The sequence below is a fragment of the Micropterus salmoides genome, unplaced genomic scaffold (genome assembly GCF_014851395.1).
Source record: "Micropterus salmoides isolate LMB-PRFRI ecotype aquatic unplaced genomic scaffold, ASM1485139v1 Ms_hic_scaffold_23, whole genome shotgun sequence".
Classification (NCBI taxonomy): Eukaryota; Metazoa; Chordata; class Actinopteri; order Centrarchiformes; family Centrarchidae; genus Micropterus; species Micropterus salmoides.
The window spans coordinates 22,511,258-22,532,903 of record NW_024041484.1 but is presented as its reverse complement, the minus strand read 5'-3'; the positions used below and the strand labels follow the sequence as shown (position 1 = coordinate 22,532,903).

The window sequence follows — 21,646 nt, the reverse complement described above, 5'->3', positions numbered from 1 at the left end:
GCCACGTATAGACAAACAACCACTCACACTCACACCTAAGGACAATTTTAAAGACACCAATTAACCTAGCCTGCATGTCTTTGGATGGTGGGAGGAAGCCGGAGCACCCGGAGAGAACCCATGCAGACACGGGGGAGAACATGCAAACTTTACACAGCATATTAAACAGGCTTAAGAAAACATGGATTAACCAACAAAACTAAAATTACAACCGTTCACAACATATAACCGTTAAAAAGGATCTGAGGGTGACCTTCCACCTCCTTCCGCTCTGAGCTGCCAGTCACTCCCCAGCTGTGAGGCCGATGTCACCTCCAGCTAATTGTCCCTGTCCTGCCGTGATTAAAATGTCACCAGCTGAACTCTGCCCTGTCCCCTGCTCTGCACCCTCACTCCTGCTCTTCATGCTGCATTCAGGTCACGTGGGAATTTACTGCCAGTTGGCGGAAAGAGTCAGAAGTCTTCACCTGTGACAACTTATCCGAAACCATCACGATACGTCATGAATTCAGGAAGTTAGGTGCAACTTCCCCTGCAGGTTTTACCATGTAACATTTGAGGTGAATGCTGTTCTCAGGTAGGAGGCTCACACTGCACACATCATGTTTTAATGCAGCAGCCTTAAAGCCGACTGGGATTTGTCTCACTTAACAGCAAAGTGAAAACCTGATATTGCACTTTCAAAGCTGTGTTAATGGGAAAATGTTGACAAGGCATGAAAAGAAAGACTTAAGAGAGCAGAGTAGAAATTATGGTTAGTAATAAATCAGTCCAGTAACATCATTTAGCTCTTACATCAACTACAGACACAGTAGATGTCTAATGTTTGTATGTTGCATTTAGAGCTGAAATGATTAGTCATTTAATCAAATCCTTTGAATGTTTTCCTAAAGAGAACTCAGCACTAAATCCACTTACAAGTTGGTAAATTACAATCAAAGTCACATTTTCACACAACCTATTGATCCAGGTCCCATTTTACACTGAGAGTTGCAATAGTAGTATTACTATTATTAGTAGTATTACAGTAGTGGAAATACTACCTTTACTTCTTCTAACGTAGTAGTTTACTACTAATAGGTACCTTCTATGAAAGTAGCAATTTCAGACCTCAATTTAATTGAGAAAATAATCTGATTATTGATAACCAACAATATATAACCTAATTTATTGGTTTTTGCTTCATTCCGTTTCTATGACGACGTGCCCTGTCCTTGAATCTCAAACCTACACACTGTGAGTGCAAAGGACAACCAGACAATAGCCAGGCTTTTATTCTCGTCTTCACGCTCAACAAAAGCCTCAGTTGGACGTAGCAAGAAGGATTTTTTGGAGGAAATGTGTGGTTGTAGTAAAGTCTAATTCTGCGTGTGACCACTACACTACACGCCATGTGACAGGAAGCATTGTGGGGTGAATTTGTTCCTCATTATCATTGCGGTTAATGACTAGCACGGACAAGCACACAACATGACGAGCCTAATCACAGCCTTTCTCATTTCCGCTGCTCTCCTGAAGGCTGCTGTAATGAGCCCCCTTTGTCGTTGCTTGTTGCAGCTCTTTGCTCCTCGCCTACCATTTTTTTCCCAAATATCGCGCCCTCTCATAGATGCTATCTGCACAGTAAGAGGAATAAAAACAGTAATAATAGTGGAGAGGCTTCAGCTGTAGTGTTTCTTCCCCTGAAGCCAGAGTTCAGGGTGCTAAAGCCCACACATGATCGCCACATACACTCATTCAGAGCACCTTACTGTCCAATTATCAACCATGTGGTCACTAAACGTACCAAAAACAACACAACATAACATGGACAAATAATCAGTAAAGTAATATGTGATGATTTGTTAATATGCTGGATTGACACACAAGTGACTGAGATGTTGACACAATGATGAAACTCGGCACACACACACACACACAGACAGACCAAATGATGTCACCCACTTCATAATAAGCTGATGAGGCAGCTGCAGACACTTTACAGTACACTATTATGTGTTATTACTGACCTTCCAAAACAATCATCTGTCTCTCCCCGTCTGTATTTGCAACGTGAACTCGACCACATGAACATGACGTGACACAAAGTGACAACCACCCAAGACTTTAGCCATTCTTACTCCAAATAATTAACTTCCACCTCTCCATACCCCTTTTCCGACCCGTTTAATCCTGCATTCAAACTGAATTTAGCAAATGTTACTGCAGAATACAGTGAAACAAAGTCAGACTACTGTTACAACAAGGTTGTAATGGTCTTTGCACACCAGAAAACAAAGTCGTTGAAAGGATGAAATATAAAGAGAAAACTTTGCCATGTTGCTACCTTTCTGTATGGTGATCTGTTTGTCTGGCTCAGCTCTACACTGTCAGACGTGGATCAACTTTGTTCAGGCTGTACTTTTTAATAGCATCCGTTACACAGCTGTGCTGTGCTAAATGCTAAAGTGAGAAGGGTCACCCCATTTAACAAGTGATGAGGCAAGTGCAGACATTTCACAGTACATCATTATCTGGATGCTTGCTTTAGCACAGAATTCTAATATTAGGGCAGTATATTTGGAAGCAGAGTGTTATGTGAGCACATGATAGTTTACTGTTGTGTGTCTGAGTCAGCACTTGCTGCTAAGTGGGTGACATCATTTGGTGTTTGTGTAAAGACCATGCAGCACAACATCACAGTCGCTTCTTATCTGGTGCAAGTTAATATTAACACTATGACTATGTTAAAATTATAAAGTTTAGCATTTAAAAAGTCAGGGGATCATCAAAGATATCCTGATTCATCCTCTGGGCAACATAAATATTATTAATCAACATTTTCTGGATATCCATCCAATAACGGTTCAGGTAGTCCAGTGCAAGTGGCTACATCCATGTTGCCCATATATATATATATATATATATATATATATATATATATATATATATATATATATATATATATATATATATATATATATATATATATACACACACACAATAACTTATTATTAACTTATTAATATATAACACCTTTACATTTGCAAAGGAGATCAAAGGCATAGAGACTGAAAGGAAAATTCAAAGGAGACAGGGCCTTTGTTGTCAAGGCCCCTTCACTCTGGAACAATCTACGAGAGGAGATGAGGTTCGCAGAGTCTGTTCCTGGTTTCACTTCTTAAGACTCATTTATACAAAATAGCTTACAATGTATGATTTATTTTTCCTTTAATTGTACACTGACTTGTTTTGAGTATGATTCGTTGCACACCTGCCTGTGCGATATTGATTTTTATACGACTTGTCTATGTTTTACATTGATTGCTGTAAAGCACTTTGTTACCTGTATTGAAAAGTGCTACACAAATAAAGCTAATTTTTTATTATTATACATCACCACATTCTTGGAAACCAGGTATCATTATGGTATCATTCCTCACACCTCATCACACACTGCATTAACACAATTCACTGAATGCCTATGGGATCATGATTGTCCAAGGAAGTTTAAAATCAAGGGCGACTTGACTTGGTTGAAAATAATTGAAGACGTTTCGCCTCTCATACAAGGGGCTCCTTCAGTTTTGATCATGATTATGTTATTTAATCCCACAGAAACTCAACAATTCAGCCAAGATAGCCTTATATTTTGTTTGACCTGACTTCAGAGTGCACAGAAAGCGTTAAAAAAATTATTAGTTTCTGATTCTGGGAAGGTAGCAAGGACAGTTCCCAAAACTACTGTATCTCTGAACTCTCTCTTTCACCAAATGTCACACATTTAGGCTATTCTATGTGATCTCCTTTTCATAACAAACGTCATAACTACTGTAATATGTTTTCACTTCCATTCACTGAGCCTTCTCCGAAACTGTTTGGAGCCTCCCACTTTGAAAACCTCTGCCACAGAGTAAAGGGCATTGCAACACAAACCATCATTCATGTATTACAAACCCATTTAAATCAAATTATAAAACACACTAATGTGTGCCCATGAATCACATACCAGAGTATTAATTAAATGTACTGTATTTTCTGAATTGTCAAAGAAATGTCCAACTCCCTGACCGGACAGAATCATTTCATCTTTTACCTCTTTTAAAGCCATCCGGTGGATCCTCCAAGCGAGCCTTAGTCCGCATTGGTTACAGTTCAACCGGGTCCAACACACCAAGAGACAACCTCAACTACCTCATCCCATAGCTGTCACTACCCACTGCTACACACCAACAGTCAGAGAGGAAATATGTCCGAGAGGCAAAGAGAAGTGAGATCAGACAACGGAGTTCACAATGCCACTGCTTGTTACAGTAGCTTCAGTAGAGAGAGGGAGACAGAGGCAGACAGACAGACAGAAATCTGACTTCAGGAGCGAGTCAGTCCCACTCACAACATTCCCCACCCAAACACAACAACCCAACAACAAGCTCTATTCAACACATCAGAGAGAGGGAGAGAGAAAGGACAGAGGGGATCGCTGTTTCCAGCCAACTGACGAGAGTTTCAGAGAAGCTTTTTTAAAATGTCACAAAAATAAAGCGTGACTGATCGGACGAGTTATCTCTGTTTAATCAAAAGGCCTCTCCTTAGAAAGAGATTAGATCATTCATTGAGCTGATCATGACACCACAGCATGATTATTTATGATAATTTAGCAATAAAACCATTTTGCAATTGTTCATAAATACTTCTTTTGAAACGTCTCTGCGGCGGTGCTTATTTCAAGTGAAGTTGGCATAAGACAGGGAAACTGAAGGGGGCAGATGATGACAGTTTGATGATAAACAGTTTCCATTAAAACTTCATTATGAAATGGACGTGATGTACCATGAAGGGTCTTGTGATGTGGCGTGTCAGAGACAAGAGGGAGGGTGGGGGGTTGGGGGAGGCTGAAATGAGCAACAGGCAAAGGAAAGAAAAAAGTTCTCTTGAATCAATCTCTGTGCTCCATCGGTACAGGAAATATCTGTGTTTGTAAGGGGAGAGTTGGTGGATGGGACTTAAGTGCTGTTATCACTTCTGAAGCTCCAGGGTCACAGCGAGGGGAGGGTGGGCGGGGGGTTACTGCTTTCAGACGTCATCTCCATTTTCTGGAAGTCCACTTAATCCAATAGTAGAACAAAGCACAAATAAATGGACCCTTATTCGATACCCAGATCCACCATGTACTGAGGCTTTCAGGGAAGCTTGTATGTCTCCACACTCTTTTTTTGTTAGAAAAGTACGAAACCTTGCTGAAGCAGACTTATCCTTTTATAGTCCCCACGGACGAATCTCTTTCATAGGTTGAAGAGGCAACTTATCAAGTGCATCTGATTAAAGATAATTCTGTGAGTACCTTGGCAAAATGCCAAAATTAAACTCTTTCCATCCTGTTAACAATCTTGTCAGCCATGTACACAACTATGTAGATGTTTATCTGCATCAAATATTCAACAACAAATACATTTTCGAAGAAATGTAATGCCTCCAAGGTTATGTTATTAGTCACAACATGTCGAATTAGTAAGATGTTCACTGGCAACATAATTAATTTGTTTTCTGCCAAATTATCATTTCTTGCTTTACAAAATCCACTCAGCAATTACAGCATTATTAAAATTGGATCATTTTGATTTGGCACTTATTTTTGAGAACTCGCAGCACACGGATTGTTAAGGCCCCATCCACACTACTCCATTTTAGTTTACAAACGGAGAATTAAAACGAATACGATCTCCGTCCACACCAGTGTTTTAGCTGCGTTTGGGAGTTGATCTCCGTCTACATTAAAACGACTGAAAACGCACACATCTATTGGCCGTTCAGGTACACTGGGCATGCGCTTGCAAACATTATAGTTACAGAAGATTTGCTGAAAGAAAAAATAAGTACAGGCAAAGAAGCTTTTTTTTTTTTTTTCATGCACCAATAAGGAGCTGGGACTGTTACTGAATGTAACACAGGAGTGTGGCGGCAGAAAACAGAGCTTCCTTTGTCGTTGCAAAGTAAATACGGCACAGTACAAGTGTAGGCAGATGAGTGTTATTTGCACGGTACATAATATTTTAATAAAAATATTATATTAAAGCCCGGTCAGCAGCATTGTGTTTCTGCTTTGCATGACTTCTAAGACCCAATCAGAGAGCCTAGCGTGAGCGGGGCATAAGTTTAGGGAAACATCATGGTCTTGGTTAACTCAAAACACCATTTATCCCCCAATTACAATGCTGTCCTTTCATCTTTTCCCAGGAGGGTGACAAAAGCTCACATTTGTCCACATGTGACAATGCCAACGATGGTCGTTCAGACTTGGCCTCCAACGACCACAATGACTGTCGTTACAACAGCCATGAGCACTAACGGACCAAGGTGTTTCCATCACCTTGATAACGACCCCACAGAAGTTAAATGGCTGGGATTTCCTACCAGTCAGTCTGAACTGAAGAAGACTCTTGGATGAGAGGCAAAATGTCTTCAAGTCTCTTCAACCAAGTCCAGTTGCCCTTGATTTTAACCTTTTTAGGATAAACCCACGTGGGACTCAGAATATGAACCCTGGTTCTGTTGTCCAAACCCTAGATCTTGAATGCCCACCATCCACCGCGACCATCTCACTGCCACTCTTGTGTGGTAAATTAATGTAGCACATTCACTCGAAAAAAACTTTTCCTGTGAAGATAATCAAGTTAGCGTTTACTGGATATTTCGCATCACAACATAATAGAAAAAGAATTTAATACTATGTAAACGTAAGGAGACAGGATTGTGGCTTAAGATCATTTGTAAAGTAAAGGAAATGCAGTTCTGCGTTATCACTCTTTAAGTGTGAGTGAATGTGCCAAAGAAAGCTGCTCCTGTTAATATGTTATCTAAATGTGTCAGATACATGTTTAATCAACACTTCATATCTCCTGCTGATAATCTCATTTTCAGGTTGTAAAGTTTGATAAGGCTGCCGAAACACTGTTTTGTTTCCTTCTCCTCAGCCAATAAAAATATAAATCTCAATTAAAACTAAACTAAATAAAGTTTTAGTCAAGATATTTAACTTTAGTTACTTACAAAAGTTGAAAACTGAACCTAAATGGATTTGAGAACATGCTCCCAACTCCAGCCAAGGCAGGAAAAAGAGATTTATACATCATATACTGAAACCCACGATGACAACACATATAAAAAAGTCGATCAAATGAATCACTTGTCAGATGAAACACTACATCTACAGTAACAATAACTCAACATCAAAAGTAGAGTCAGTGGACAAATAGTGGATTATTCTTTGTCACACAGCCTAGAAGAATATAAATATAAATGAGTAATTTGGCAAAATCCAAGGAAGGTTAAAATCAAGGGCAACTTTGATTTAAGATACATGAAGTATAAACATCTCAACTTTAACCTTCCTTGGATATCCATGACCTCGATGACCAAGAACCTTCACAGATATAATACGGCAAAACTAACATTTTAATTCTAAAGATAACATATTCTGACAATGATCTGAATATGGTTTTTGAAATGCAGTCTGCTTGTCTTTCATATGTGCTGTCTTTTTGAGCCTCATTCTAATTTTTAAAATTTGTTGGCACTTATGCAACTTATCTCCCCTACGCGTTTCCTGTCTTCAGTTCTGTATCTTGAGATGCAAACAAGTAGTTTGGTGAGTGGGCATCCTGGCACCTTCAGGCAAAACAAAAACTACTAACAAGCAGCAAAAAAAAAAGCACCTTTAACCTGAACGTTGCTGTGAATAAATTAACAAAATAAAATTAAAACCACAAAGCATAAGGAAAAAATGCTGAGAATGGGCAACAGCTTTTTGGAAATAGCTCAAATTTAACAAATGTAAAAGTCTAATTTCAAACAAGTAGCCTCATCACACCCATGTAAGCCAAAAAAACACATTCACACAATTTTACCAATATCTTGGTGAAATGAGGAGGTAAATATGTTAGCATCTTCAAAAAAAACAACAACAAGTTTTCCACTTGTTTAAAAGGAAACAGAGACCAGAATTTTTTAAAATGGAACATTTGAAGTGTGGAGGTCCTCTTATTATTGAACGTTTTCATATCGTATGTATTAAGACACTGTCTTAAAATGGGCTGAATGTGTTGCATTATGGGATATTGCAGCACTTCTTCCTATCCTTTCACAGTATGTCAGTAAACCCTAAATGTCTGTAGGAAGAGAAAGTGAGTTTAAATTGTCTCCAAATGTCTTTACTGCAGAAACAGACCAGGGACAGGCACAGCAACCACAGCACCAGCACACATTCCCACAAGGCAAATATTAATCAATATCAAAGTGTCTGTCAGTGGGCGAAACAGCAGCCTGGCGGATAATTAGATGCAGTCATATTGTTCAAAGAGACTAAATGTGGGTACAGATCAGAGGAAGAGACAGATAAACACAGGTCCATCACGTTATCCCAGGAGAGAAATAATAATCACATCATCAATCGCTCCTTCTCTTTTTAGATGCATTTTAAAATTGTAACTACTGTTTAAATGATCTGCTCTTTCTTTGAAGTTGTTACCCATTGTTGGCTCTTGATGTAAAGCACTTTGAGCTGCATTTCTTGCATGACAGGCGCAAAAGACGTGTATTACTATCTTTAGCAGATAGTTGCAGGATGGATGAAGCTCTGCAGCCCTGACAGACATTCATAGAAAGTGAAAAAAAGTTACTGTTCCTCAGTGGACCAACTTCCTCACTGGTTCAGGTTAGAGTCTGAAGTAATTTCCTTGTTCCTCTGGCAGGCAAACAACACGCACCCACTACTACTGCTTGTTATTAAACCCAGATTGACTTCTGTAATATGTAAAGCTGGAATATTATTATCTTTTCCGATTGACAAACCCAACCTCATAATAAACCCTGTCTAGATTAAAGACTGAGGCTGATTTAAAGGCTATGTCCCACCTAGTCGACTTAATTAACTGCCATCCTCTCGCACTGCGCATGTGCAGATGACAAATGGTGGATAATATGCCTCTGTGGTTAGTCGTATTCACCCCGCCATTATTTCAGAGAGCATCAAAAGCTGAATGGTTTCTTGATCATCGACAGGAAAGAGGAGGTAAAAGCTGATCAGAAATTTTTAGTTAGTAAATTTTTAGGGCACGGCTTGAGTGTCCAGGAACAATGTATAACATATTTCTGTTTGAAAGTGGTACAACAGACACACGCATAAAAAGGCACATGCACAGACAACGCCACGATAAAATCTCCTACTAATCTGAGAAGTTTGAGCCAACAACAGCTGATTGTCCTGACAACATGTGACGCTGCATAGAAGCTGATGCCAAGATCATGACCGTCACCAGTCTGTCATTAACAAGACAGGACAAGTCAGTGCAGGTGGCACTGAAAACAACCGCCTACATAAGCAGGGTTTACTGCAGAGGAAGACAAGATAAGGTAGTGGAGTTCCACCGCTGTGGGCTTTTTCACAAGAAGTAATGTTTGGCTCGTTCATGTTTTTAAAGGCTGATACTGATACTTTTGGACTGATGCTGCCAAGACCTTTTTTTTGGTTTGATTTGTAAGTAATTTCACTTCTTTTTTTGCTGTCGGCTTGGTTTGTTGTGCATTTTTCTGATTTTAGTTAGATATTTAAAATTAGTTTTTATCTCTATTTATGTGTACCCCAGGAAGACTAGTAACCACTTTCATCAAATCTAATAAAGATCAAATACAAAATCCTCGAGAGTCTGGATTCAGTATGTTTCTCCTCATATGTTCTTCTTAGCAAACCACACATCCCAATTAAAACCAGTGTTGGAGGAGTATGGCTGGCCAGTAATTCAATAATATCATCGATCAGCTTCTGGGAATCTTATCATGATGTTTAGGGGTGCAAATCAGGAATCTTATTAAATTCTTGATGTGACAATTTGACACAAGATTTGTATTTTTGCACAATTTTCAAGCTCTTACTCCTGTTCAGTGTGTGCCCAGCCATTCGTCAATGGTTTTAGTCCACTCAGTGTATGATATTTTATTAACCCACACAAGATTCTTTTAATCTGAATTGATTCACAATCCCAGAAGACAAGAATCACATTTCAGAATAAAGATAATTTGATGATATTGTTCAAATTGTTAATTTAAAACCTGAATTATTCTGTTTATGCTTAAGATACTTTTGCCATCTCAAGATATACAATCTGTTTTTACCCTTGTGATATTTATTACAACAAAAACTAGGTACAATTTCACTTCTTTGCAGCCACAGTAAGTGAAGAAACTGACTGAGCATAAACTTAGTGATGATGCATGAGGGGCTACAGAGAGTCGTTTGATACATAATTTAATAAGACTAGGTGTGAAGCAGCAAGCAGGGATCAATACATTACTTCTAAACCTGACACGAGAAGTGAAAAATATATAACAAGCCCAGATGTTCAGCTAAAGCTAAGGCCAGTGAAGGAAAACCAGCATTTTGAGATTAAACCGTTCTGTTCTGCCACAAAGGCCGACAGCAGCTGTATAAAGTGTACTGCAGCTTTGCCCTTTAGGGAGGACAGACCGGCAATTAGCCCGGCTGCTACAGTGTGGATGTCAGCAGGCACCGGTGGGCCTGGACTGTCTGCCGGCGCCTTCTTAACAAACCAGCATGCGGTTTTTTCCTTCAAGCTCCGGTCCACACATAAATATAAACACACATGTATGAGCCTACACACCCACACAACGCCTCTACATGCTTCACAAGTTGTTATGCTAAACACAAAGAGGTGTCCTGGTTTGAAGCTTCTGGCGCAGTGTTTGAATATTTGAGTAAACCTTTTTTTCCTCCTTTGGTTGAGTGGTAAGAAGCCACAGGGGAGTGGGGTATCACAGCTGCTGAATAATGCAGTGAGATACTGAGTTGCCGATGGTGCTGACCAGGAGAAGCCTGCAGTTTGGCAGCAGCTGAGTCTTGCTTTAGACTTGTTATAAATCCGAACTGCTATGCTCCTCCTCCCTTTACAGAAGACACACACCAATGTGTTGTTTGTCAGTATCAACATATTAAGTTTGACAATACGGTTCCATTTTCTCTAGCAGCTAGCTAAACTAAATAAAACACAAACTATTGGTTATTTGGTGTACTTGTTTTTATATGTCATTTTAAAATGACCTTAAAGTTTTGACATCTGTTGGAGTTTATAGCTAGTAGATATCCACACACCAACGTCATGTTTGACAACGTGGTTCCATTTTCTGACGAAGTTATTATGATGAAGTAACTGTTCATATGTTAGTCATGTAGCTAGCTAATGTTGGAATATAATTAAATGTGAACTCCAGCAGACTGATCTGGTTTTCTAACTATAAAATACCTCTGAAGCAATATGAAATTAACTTCCATGTAATACACGGATGAAATATGTGTCATTACAGCAGATATTTCTTGTTGTTTGGTGAACCTTCTTTTATGTACCCAAGTTTTTATTTGTGATTTTAAAATGTCCATTAACTTCTTATATCTTTAGTGGAATATAACGATATTTATGTGTGATATCAATTCTCACATCACTATGTAGAGCTCAACCGGTGTACAGTCTTCAGTATAGTTTATGTCCCTCTTTGAAAGAGCGGAGACTCCCTAGAAACATGCTAATGGGCTCATTTGACACCCGTCTCAGACAATCCTGGCTCAAACCCTGCAACTCTCACATTAATAAGCATCAGAGTGGTTTGGGGTTAGGTTTTTTATCTTCACACGTTTTTCTTCTATGCAACTTCCATCAGGGATGAAATTTATAGAGGCTGCAGCTGAAATTATTAATGAGTGCTTTGATCGTATTTGGGGTACAAATTCAGGAGGCTCGTCAAACTGCTCAGCTTATGTCACACTATGTTTCAACTATACAGGGAGATAATCCCTAAATTGGACAGAAACACAGGTTGTGTTTATCCTCTTTGAATGAACATGGGGTGAATTCCTAAATTATAACGAGGCTAACACAAGGCTCTCTTGGCAAACTCTACTCTAGGGTGAACTGCACAAACCGCTTTAAATGAGGGCCATGGTTTAAGCCTTGGGGCTCCTGCAGGCTATTGTAGATGAGCCACAAGTCAATATGCTGACAGAAGTTTTGTTAACTACCAAAGATATTTCCCTGCTTCACATTCATACAGTGACTTGTTTCCCTTTACGGGTATTCAGAGATCCACCAGAGTGTTTGAGAGTGGAAGGGGAGAGCAGTTCTTATTAATTTCTCTCACACATTTTTGCAGTGGATCTAGGGATTTGAACCACCAACCTTCTGTTGACAAGCCATAAAAGAGTCCAAGGTCAGGACCCCAACAAAGGGAGGCTAGATAAATCTGAAGAGTCATGAGAAAATAAGCACAAAATCATGTCTGTTTTATCAGCCGTTCCTCTAGCAGTGTATTTTTTGTGACTTCCTGGATAATTGCACCTCTTAAGGCCTCTAAAAATAATTCAAATTAGTAATGAAAAATGGTTGATCAGCCAAATGTGAGGATTTGATGCTAGTCTTTGTCTTATGTGGAAGAAAACCAAACATCTTTTGACAGTAAAGTAATCTGATGGCAACACTTTGGGCTTAGAAAATTGTAATGGCCATGTTTCTGTACTTTCTGACTTGTTATAGAGCAAATGATTTATAAATGAATCAACGAAAATAACCAGCAGATCAATCGAATGAACAATTTGTTGCAGCCGTAATAGCTCCATTTTAAGGGGTCCCGAGGGAAAAGGTTTGGGAACCACTGTTATCCATAAGACCCAGACTGTTGTATTGGGAGACACCGTCCTTTATTACAATGAACATGACAACTTTGTTTTCTTTGAGCATGATCAGGGAAGTGGTTGCATTTTTAAGTTGCTTTGTTAGATTTTCAAGCTATGTGGAACAAACTGCCATTGCAATAGCCAGTGCAATGACTTTATGTCACCTGGGTTATTTTATGTTGTACATAACTGAGATACAGTCATTGCTGATAAAGCCTTATCATTTATCACTCACACACACACACACAACCTGCCGATTCCTCACAGGCACTGTGCTTTCTATTTCTCACAAACATGCCGCAATATTACTCACTCTCAGAACTCAAACCTCATCCCGGGACTTACAATAACAGCATCTGCTAGCACCCTGCACCTTACGCCCAGTCATCACACCTCAGCACAGCACCTTCAGCACCGCAGTGAGTGTGTGAATTTATGTATATGTGTGTGCTGTATCAGTTGGAGGCCATCTCTAAATCTGCCTGCATTGATCCAAGCTGAGAGAAGAGCCAAGGTGAACTCCTCTGCAGGGCCGATGGACAGAGATAAAGACGACAGCCAAATGGAAAGTGCGAATCGTTCCCAGGCAGTCGATAAAGCAGCTGAAGTCTCTGAAACACTCTCTCTCTGTTTAAGTGTCTGTGCCTTTAGAGCTGATTACACACATTTACCTGCCTCACAAAAACTTTCACACACTTGTCATCAAGTCTAATACACACTCACAACGGTGTCTACGGGTGCCATGAGTGGCTGCAGTTTAGAGCTGGAGGCTAAGTGCATGTTGGTCATGTTAGTGGTTGCACTGGTACCATTTTAAAAATCAATAAATCATTACAACATGAACTTAGTGACATTAGAGTAGTTAACATAAACAAACAAGACCATCGGTCACAAGACTGCCAGTCTCTACACTGTATTTTATATTGGGTGGCCTGTTTCTCAGACCTGGGCGTACAATCTGTTGAAAATCAAAGACACATGATTGCGCTGATATGTGTAATATTTAAACATATAAACACATCTTTTCCTAACTTTAAATAAGTTGTTTTAGGTGCCAAACATAAGTTAACATAAGTCAACAATTTGAGTTAATATAATTCAATCATGTTCAATATGAATATTTCGTGTTGATAAAAATGTGATTCAAGCAGCTGTTTCCACATAAATTATATTTTTTAAGAGTTCCTATGAATATCTTAAGACTGCAAGTTTGTTAGAATGTAAATAAAGGAAAAAACTGCAGTGTTGAAAAGGGGTGTTTTCAATTACTTTATGTGTGATATTGTAGCCTATTTCCTTAATTTTTATATTTTTCACTATGGGGAAAGAATCAGAATTTAAAAAACTTTATTGTGTGCTGGTTATCATGGCTGTCTCAGTTTGATTACAGTGTGAGCAGAAGAGGAGATCGGAGGGCTGATGTCATACATGGTGGTGGAAGGTCTGATTGGTTGTTAGCAGCTGATGTTGCAGGACATGTTGAGTTGCGACATGCTAATGCTGCATTCCTGGCAACTCACAACTCGAAAATTTCCAACCACCTACTAGAAAAAGTACAATGGAACTCAAATCCATCAACCCTGACCTCATGAAGAAAAACCTGTCTGATGTCGCACAACAATGGCAGCACCCATGGAAGAGCACTTTGGCAAAACATCAACTAAAGTATATTATAAATATATAATTATAAAATAATACAGACCGTCAATATGTCACCAATGTTACCAGCTAGCGGGTTGCAGTGAACAATCTCTAAAAGTCATCTTCTCTGCACAAAAGTTGTTTGGGAAAATGTTAAAGTTAAAATCAATGTTAATTTGTTTTTATTGCATAATGCCTTGCACCATTTGTCACCAATACACCAGCATCTGGCCCAACAATGATAAAAAAAAACATTGTTTAGTAGGTATTCTTGATGTTATTTTAGAGTTTGACAGTTCCTGGAAAACGATTTTAAAATTTTGATGACTCATCCTGCACTAGGGGCGTGTATTAATTGAGCATCCAATGAAAAGCAAAAACACATCTTTATTAACTGATTTTGGTGAAACTGGATCATATTTGTTGGAGAACAAAATTTTCTGGTTCTCCCTCTGATGTAAAAGGGAATACAATACCGAGAAGATTTAACGTTATAGAGCTTCAGGATGGACAGACAGCTTTAGTTTTTGCTAAACTGTTAAACGCTGCCAACGATCTGTCTTCATCCGTAACTAGTTAGCTTGGTTAACATAAGCCGGGCTGCTAGCGGTCCTGTTAGCTGAATCCGCTCCCGGGGTTCCAAGTTCCAAATCCGGCAAGATAACCTCCTCTGTACTGTATTCCCTCTCGTCAAACTGGCCTCTGCCGTGTTCACTAGGCAAGAGCTGGAACTAGTCCGCACAGAGTCTGCAAGACGGTGTGGGGGCATAACACAAATTCAGCGCTATTGGCTACTGCAAACCTCAATCAATCAATATTTGCGACAAGTCCCTCCCTAGCTTTGTGTTTTAACAGGAAACACGTACATATCCGGAAGCAAATAGCACTGTGGTTTCCGTTTCATAGGAACTTTAAAAATGCCAAAACCTACCAATGTAGCTAAATGGGAACATTGTAAACAAATGACATTTATGTCACTCGCTTTCATTAATACAGCTAACACCAAGGGCACTGCTGAGAGTTCAATTTCGTGTACACCTGGCAAATAAATGTCACGGACAGCCATATCTTTTGTTTTACGTTTCACATTGACCGGATACAACAAGAGATTGCTTGGAGAAAAGTAAGCGAGGAAGCTGAACTACCGGGTAAGTTCATATGTGTCTGTTACTTGATTCCAGTTATTGTTGTAGCCCAGATCAATCCAAACTCTTGGAAAACATGCATTTTTTAAAGTTGTAAGCTTGTAATCTTGCTGACAGACCTGACAAAGCATGAGGTAGTCATTTCGGCATCAGTTTGATCCAATTATTTCTAAACTAACTAAATCACAACAAACTGTTTCGTGTTGTGTGTGAAACCAGCACAAGACATCCCAAAAGGGTAAATTGTTTGACTTACTTCTTTTGGGCTGTGACTATTTAGAGACTTCGCTGTCCACCTTGTACCCATAAAAGTCAGTGAAACCTGTTGCACCCCCAGGCTGCCGCCGGGGAATCAAAACACACTCACAAGAAAAGAAACATCCTCATGTTAAACTCACAACTCCCAGGGCCACGCTCTGAGTTTGCAGGTAGAAGGTAGGCCATACTTTTAAATGGTCCAATGTAGCCTAACATTTTGCTCCCCCACAAGATCTCTGCAGCAGGGCGGTGGAAACATTTTCTCATCGTCAATCAACATCCTTCTCAATCCACATAAAAAAATATTTGTACTGCAAAATGTTTTTTCTTTCTTTCTCTAGTGCTCTGTTTCACTGTGCGAAACTAACAAAATGCTCAAGAGCGACATCTGATTTGGCATAAAGCAGTATGTCAAAAGGCAGGGTTTCGACTTGCAGCCAGCAATAGTCCCTTACCATATTAAAGAAAGGCAATTGAATGTGGTGATGTTAGTTCAATGATTCGTTAACAGCATTCACAAAAAACAGTGTGATAAGTTTGTCATTGCTGCTGGAAAAACTCAATTTATGCAAACTCTGGTACAGCACTGATAATTCAATATTCACAAGTCCTATTAAAAACACATTTAAAAAAAGTGTATCAGCCCAGGGTATTGGTGACACTTGAATCCATTAAAATGATCACTGAGCAGGCTGCGTATCAGTTAAGTTCTTATTTAGCTTTAACATTAAGCTACTTTAATCACTGGCACCTCGTGAAATGAAGACATATCTGACCTTATTCACCGCCTCAAAAATAATCAGCCCACTGTCCCCAAAATAAAACACCTGCATGCCTGAAGGTAACATCTGCTTTCATCTATCCGTTACCAGCATGATTCAGGACAAGAGCAATTTCTACCCAAAATATTGACTTCCCAATGGAATGCGAGCAGCATATAGTTGGGGCTTAATTAGTCCTCCATGAGTGCACTAGTGGGGTTAGCTGATAAATTAAAGCCATTATCAAAGCCAGCTGGCAGAGAACAAGCATTTTCTACCTGAATAAAAGCTTCTTGGATTTTAGAGCAGGTATATTCTGCGTTTAAGGTTTTACACTGGCCTCTATCACATAAATGCTTCTACTTTTGAGGGCTGGGATGTAATGGATTGCTTTATTACAGCAGCAGAATTGCTTTATGGCAGTGAGAGGCCACCATTTTACAGCACAAACAGAGCTAAAGCTAACGTTTCTTTTTTTTGAGAGGGCAGTGACAGAAAGACTGGTGAAAAATATCACTCTAAACATTTTTTAAACCTATGTTAAGTAAAGTCAAACACACAGTACACACATACGCAGGTAAACAAATACCTGGTAATATGAGAGAGAATGAAGATACTCTAGAAATATTTTCATAAATTATCATCAGTGTCCTAATTACAACACATTTTAGGAGAAATCAGCAAGAAGCACCAATTTACCTGCCCATCAACCCCTCATTAAATTTGTGCAAATCACCCCTCTGGAAATACAGAGGCTTCTTTTTTTATTCGAAGAGCACTGAAGCGAGAAGTCAACAAGCTGTGGCTTTCTTCCTCCTGCAAGGGCAAATAAACTTGGATAAACGTGTGGCTTTGACAAAACACAAACAATAGTAGACACAGATCGAGGCTATTGCATACAAGTTGATCCAATCAGGAGACAGGACAAGGGGTCAGGGATCACAGAGTGTTATACTACCCCGGGCACTATGCTTCATTATTCATTGCACACCAGAGAAATGCAGCTGCAGGACAACACACACACACAAATACATTCATGTCCCACAGCAATACAGCTTTTACAGTGATGGCTCCAGGGGAATGTCACACAGGCACAGCAAGAAGTTTAACCTTTTACACAATGACACTGAGCTCAAAATAATTAACTTATTCAATAAATCGGACCATTTTCATGCCAAATCCTGAAGTATTGAAAGTGTCACTTGCACAGTTTGGCCATGAGTGCCAGACATAAACAGCTAACTATGCTAGTGTGAAATGGGAGCTGTGCAGCTACCCATACATGTGTGAAAACACGAGTGTTTGAAAAATGCTGAGCGTAGTTAGAAGAGAACACATCACACCAGAAAACAGTCCTCAGGCTCTGGTTTCTTCAAAAGACTTGTTGTGATTTTAGCAACATGGATGTTCTTATCTGGCCTATTTGATAATGTGTGAAGCAGATAAAATATTCCAAGTGGTTATTTTTGCCACTAAAAACTCTGGTGCCTTTTCAATGCTCCATCTACATCATCGCTGGCAAAAACAAAATGAGCTACAGGTTGTTTGTACAATTCATTGTACTCTTATCCTTGTCTATCCCGACACGTTTTTCATCCTGCCTTTGAGTACGGCCATTTGGAAAGGGTAGAAACACTTTTGCCTTTAGACATGGTTGGACGAAACTTACGCACTAGTTTGTTTCAAGCGTTCCGAAACCTTTAAGAGCAAAACGTAGCCTTGCCTATGTCTACAGATCAGTCTAATAAATCTTTGTGAAACTGACCCCAGAGTGGAAAAGCCTTGGATGCAGAATTCATGATGCTAAACCTCTTCACTAAAACCTACATTAAACTAATGAAGATGTTCCAGACAGCTCCTGACAGCACGGCGAGGGAGCTTTCATTCTTGATTTAACAGACTGACACTCATGAACAATCCAACAGCAGACCATTGTATCAGAGGACGACAACAACAATGGACAATAATCATTTTCAATAAAACACTTGTAAGCCCTTAATATTGGTCCAACCCTCCTACAAACATTCTCAGGGCTCATAAATCCTTTGGACGGCTGCACTTTCCTCACATTGAACTTTCCCCCCCACATTTTGTTCCCATTGTGCAAATTCATCATGGCCATGATGTAGCAGGTGGACAATGATGACTTTGTGATGTCTGGTATTTCTTGTGATGCTTTGAGTCAAATTTTTGTCCTGTATGTGTCTAACTTTACATGCAAATACAATCAGTGGCTATGATAGGTCACAAGATTAACGATGTGATGTAGCGCACATACACGCACCTCCAAATCTGGCCGCTGCCCTGCGTCTGGACGGCGACACCAGCTCCTTGACGATCTGTAGGACCTGCATGCTCATGGGGAGGCAGCAATAGAGGCAGCCAGATGTGCCACAGGGCAGGGGCAGCCCATTCTTGCCCTCTCACCCCCAACAACCGCATCCCTCCCTGGCTCCTCCTCAGGACTCATCCCCTAATCCACATCATGACTTCCAGCTCCTGGGGATCTTGATTTCAGCATCCTTAAGGAAATATCTGTTTGGTGTAGTATGAAAGCTGGCTGCTTCTCCAGAAGTCGAAACAAACAAACAAACAAACAAACAGCCTTTTCTTTAAATCTTCTTCTCGTCTTTTATCTTTTTGATGTTCTTTCTTCAGGTTTCAACACATGCTTACAAACTCTCCGGCGTTCAAATGTCCTCAGATACTCTTTCTCTACAAAATATCTCCAAGCAAAGATGTACAGTAACAGCCAACACACACACACACACACACACACACACACACACACACACGCTACCTGATAAGTGCTTCACCTGCTTCGAATGCTGCCTGTGGTCCACATGAAACAGCCTATAAATCTCAACTCAACAACTGGCAGCTGCTGAAAGTAACGGAGGATGCTTGCTGGCAGCGCCGATTCTCTGCAAACTGAATGTGTTCATCTCCCATGTGATGTGTGTGTTGTGTCGCTCTGCTGGAGTGCTCTCACACACTCTTCATTTGGCCGTCAGCAGCAGAGAAGCAGAACAGAGCAATCCTCTTTTTTTTCTCTCTTCTTCCTTTACGTTTTTTTCCTCTCCCGTGGCTCCAGCAGACAAAACCACACCTGGTTCTTGTGGATCAATGCATGCACAGTTGACCGGTGACGCTGCTCTTCAACTGTCCAAGTCTCTTATCTGCTTTTCTGACTCCCTTTTCCTCTCTTTCCCCATCATCCTCTCCTCCCTTAGTCCCGCAGACGCTGGCTGCTTTGCTCGCCGTCCTCTCTTCACATCCTTTAAATTCTTACTAATGGGCGCTTCCACTCACTCACCCAAAGCATCTTCTTCCTTCCCTCCCTTCCTCTCTCCTGCACTCCTCCTTCTATCCCCTTCACATTGTGTCGCTTCCTCTCTCAGTCACCCACCCCTTTATTCTCGTGTACATTTACTGTGAAGCTAAGAACATGAGCAGAATGTAAAGGGGTAAATGAAAGGCAGGAGATGTGTGTACGTGTGTGTGAAACTGTGTAACACTGTCACCCTCAGGTTACACCCTCTCATATTTTCAGGCTGTCTTTGTCTTAACCTTCACTCCCCTCAGCATGCCTGTTACTGTGATGAATATGTTTTTTAATTGCTTTTAAAGGCCGAAAAAGATAATTACAAAGAAATTGCAGGTCAATTTATGACGTACCAAGAAGTATTCACAATGTGTGAATTATTTGCCTTTAAAAGGTAGTTGGTATTAATGGTACAGCTTTACAGTTCTTTTTCAGTCAGTTTGGGTAATTTGTCATCCTCTGTAGCTTGTAACTCATGTGGGGTTCCTCAGGGATCCGTTGTAGGCCCTGCTATCTTTCCCAATACACAACACCATTTGGACCGGTGTGAGGTCCACTGCATGGATGCAGACCTCTCTGTGCTTTTAGAGATTTAAAATATTGATGACAATTGATTTGCTGGTCTGTGATACCCGAAATAATTCCTATTCCCCCTACTTTAAAAACACAGCAACAAGAAAGCCGACATACTTTTAAAGAAGTAAAGAAAGAGGACGCAAGTAGAAGAAAACACGATTGGTGTACAATGGTGAATGTTTCATCAAGACACATCGCAAGCACCATTCCTGCGTGCTTGCTTTTACCACTATGCCCAATGCAAGTCCTGCAGGGAGCGCCACAACTATGCATACTGTATATGTACTGTTCTCTACAGGCAGTGTACACACAGCTGCATAGCAGATGGAGTGCAGTTTAGTAATGTGTGTATTCCTTATCTGAGGCTACATCCACAGTACTACATTTTTGTTTTAAAACGCAGACCAGACTTTTGCTGCGTTTGCACCTCCTGTCCAGACTAAAACGGAGAAGTTTGAAAACTAGACTGTTTTCCGCCACCACAGTCGCATCATACTCCCGCGTTACTTTCAGTAACAGTTCCACCTTGTTGTCTGTCCATGCAAAAACAATCTCTACTGTGGTTATTCGATTGTAATAGTACTTTCTTTGCCAAATCTTCTGCAACGGCAGAGGAGAATATTTTTCCTGTTTACACCGGCGTGCACATGCCCAGTTAAGATGAAGGGCCACTTACTCTTTCGTTTTTAAATGAAAGCGTAGTAGTGTAGATAAAGCCTGAGTGTGTTCTATATCTGTGTTGCTTTTCTTACACAGGGGATGTTGAACTTTTAAAGAGGGATGTTACACTTTTACACAGCCATCATCCAGTCTGTCCTCTGTGCATCCATCATTGTCTGGTTTGGATCTGCCACCAAAATGGACAAGGACAGACTACAACGGACAGTCAGGACTGCCGAAAAGATCATCGGTGCCAAGCTGCCCTCCATTCAGGACTTATACATTTCCAGAGTCAGGAAACGGGCAGGAAACATCACTGCAGATCCATTTCACCACCGGACATGTGTGTATATTTGTGTTGTCTACACTGTAGCCTGTGTCTGATTTTATTTTTTATTGTCTTACTGTATTATTGTATGAGCAATGTACAAACCTGAGTCAAATTCCTCGTATGTGTACACATACCTGGCAATAAAGCGGATTCTGAAAAGTGCTTTTAAGTAACATTACTTGATAAGTGACCATGTTATGAGTCCAAAAGCGTTCTGTTTGGGGTTTCCACACCAAG

General features: G+C 40.1%; 1 protein-coding gene across 3 annotated transcripts in view; it reads right to left on the bottom strand.

Annotated features, from left to right (window-relative positions):
* usp6nl (USP6 N-terminal like) overlaps positions 1 to 21,646 on the bottom strand; it is a 91,479-nt gene that overhangs the window by 33,219 nt on the left and 36,614 nt on the right. Inside the window, exon 1 of one of the 3 annotated variants that reach the window (XM_038738822.1) lies at positions 18,802 to 19,224. The exons of 1 other annotated variant lie outside the window; for it this stretch is intronic. In XM_038738822.1, the coding sequence (XP_038594750.1) occupies positions 18,802 to 18,877 (76 nt within the window). In that variant the 5' untranslated portion in view covers positions 18,878 to 19,224. Of the gene's footprint in view, positions 1 to 4,075; positions 4,338 to 18,801; positions 19,225 to 21,646 lie in introns of those variants that run through there. One more of the 3 variants, XM_038738823.1, reaches the window with a different exon arrangement.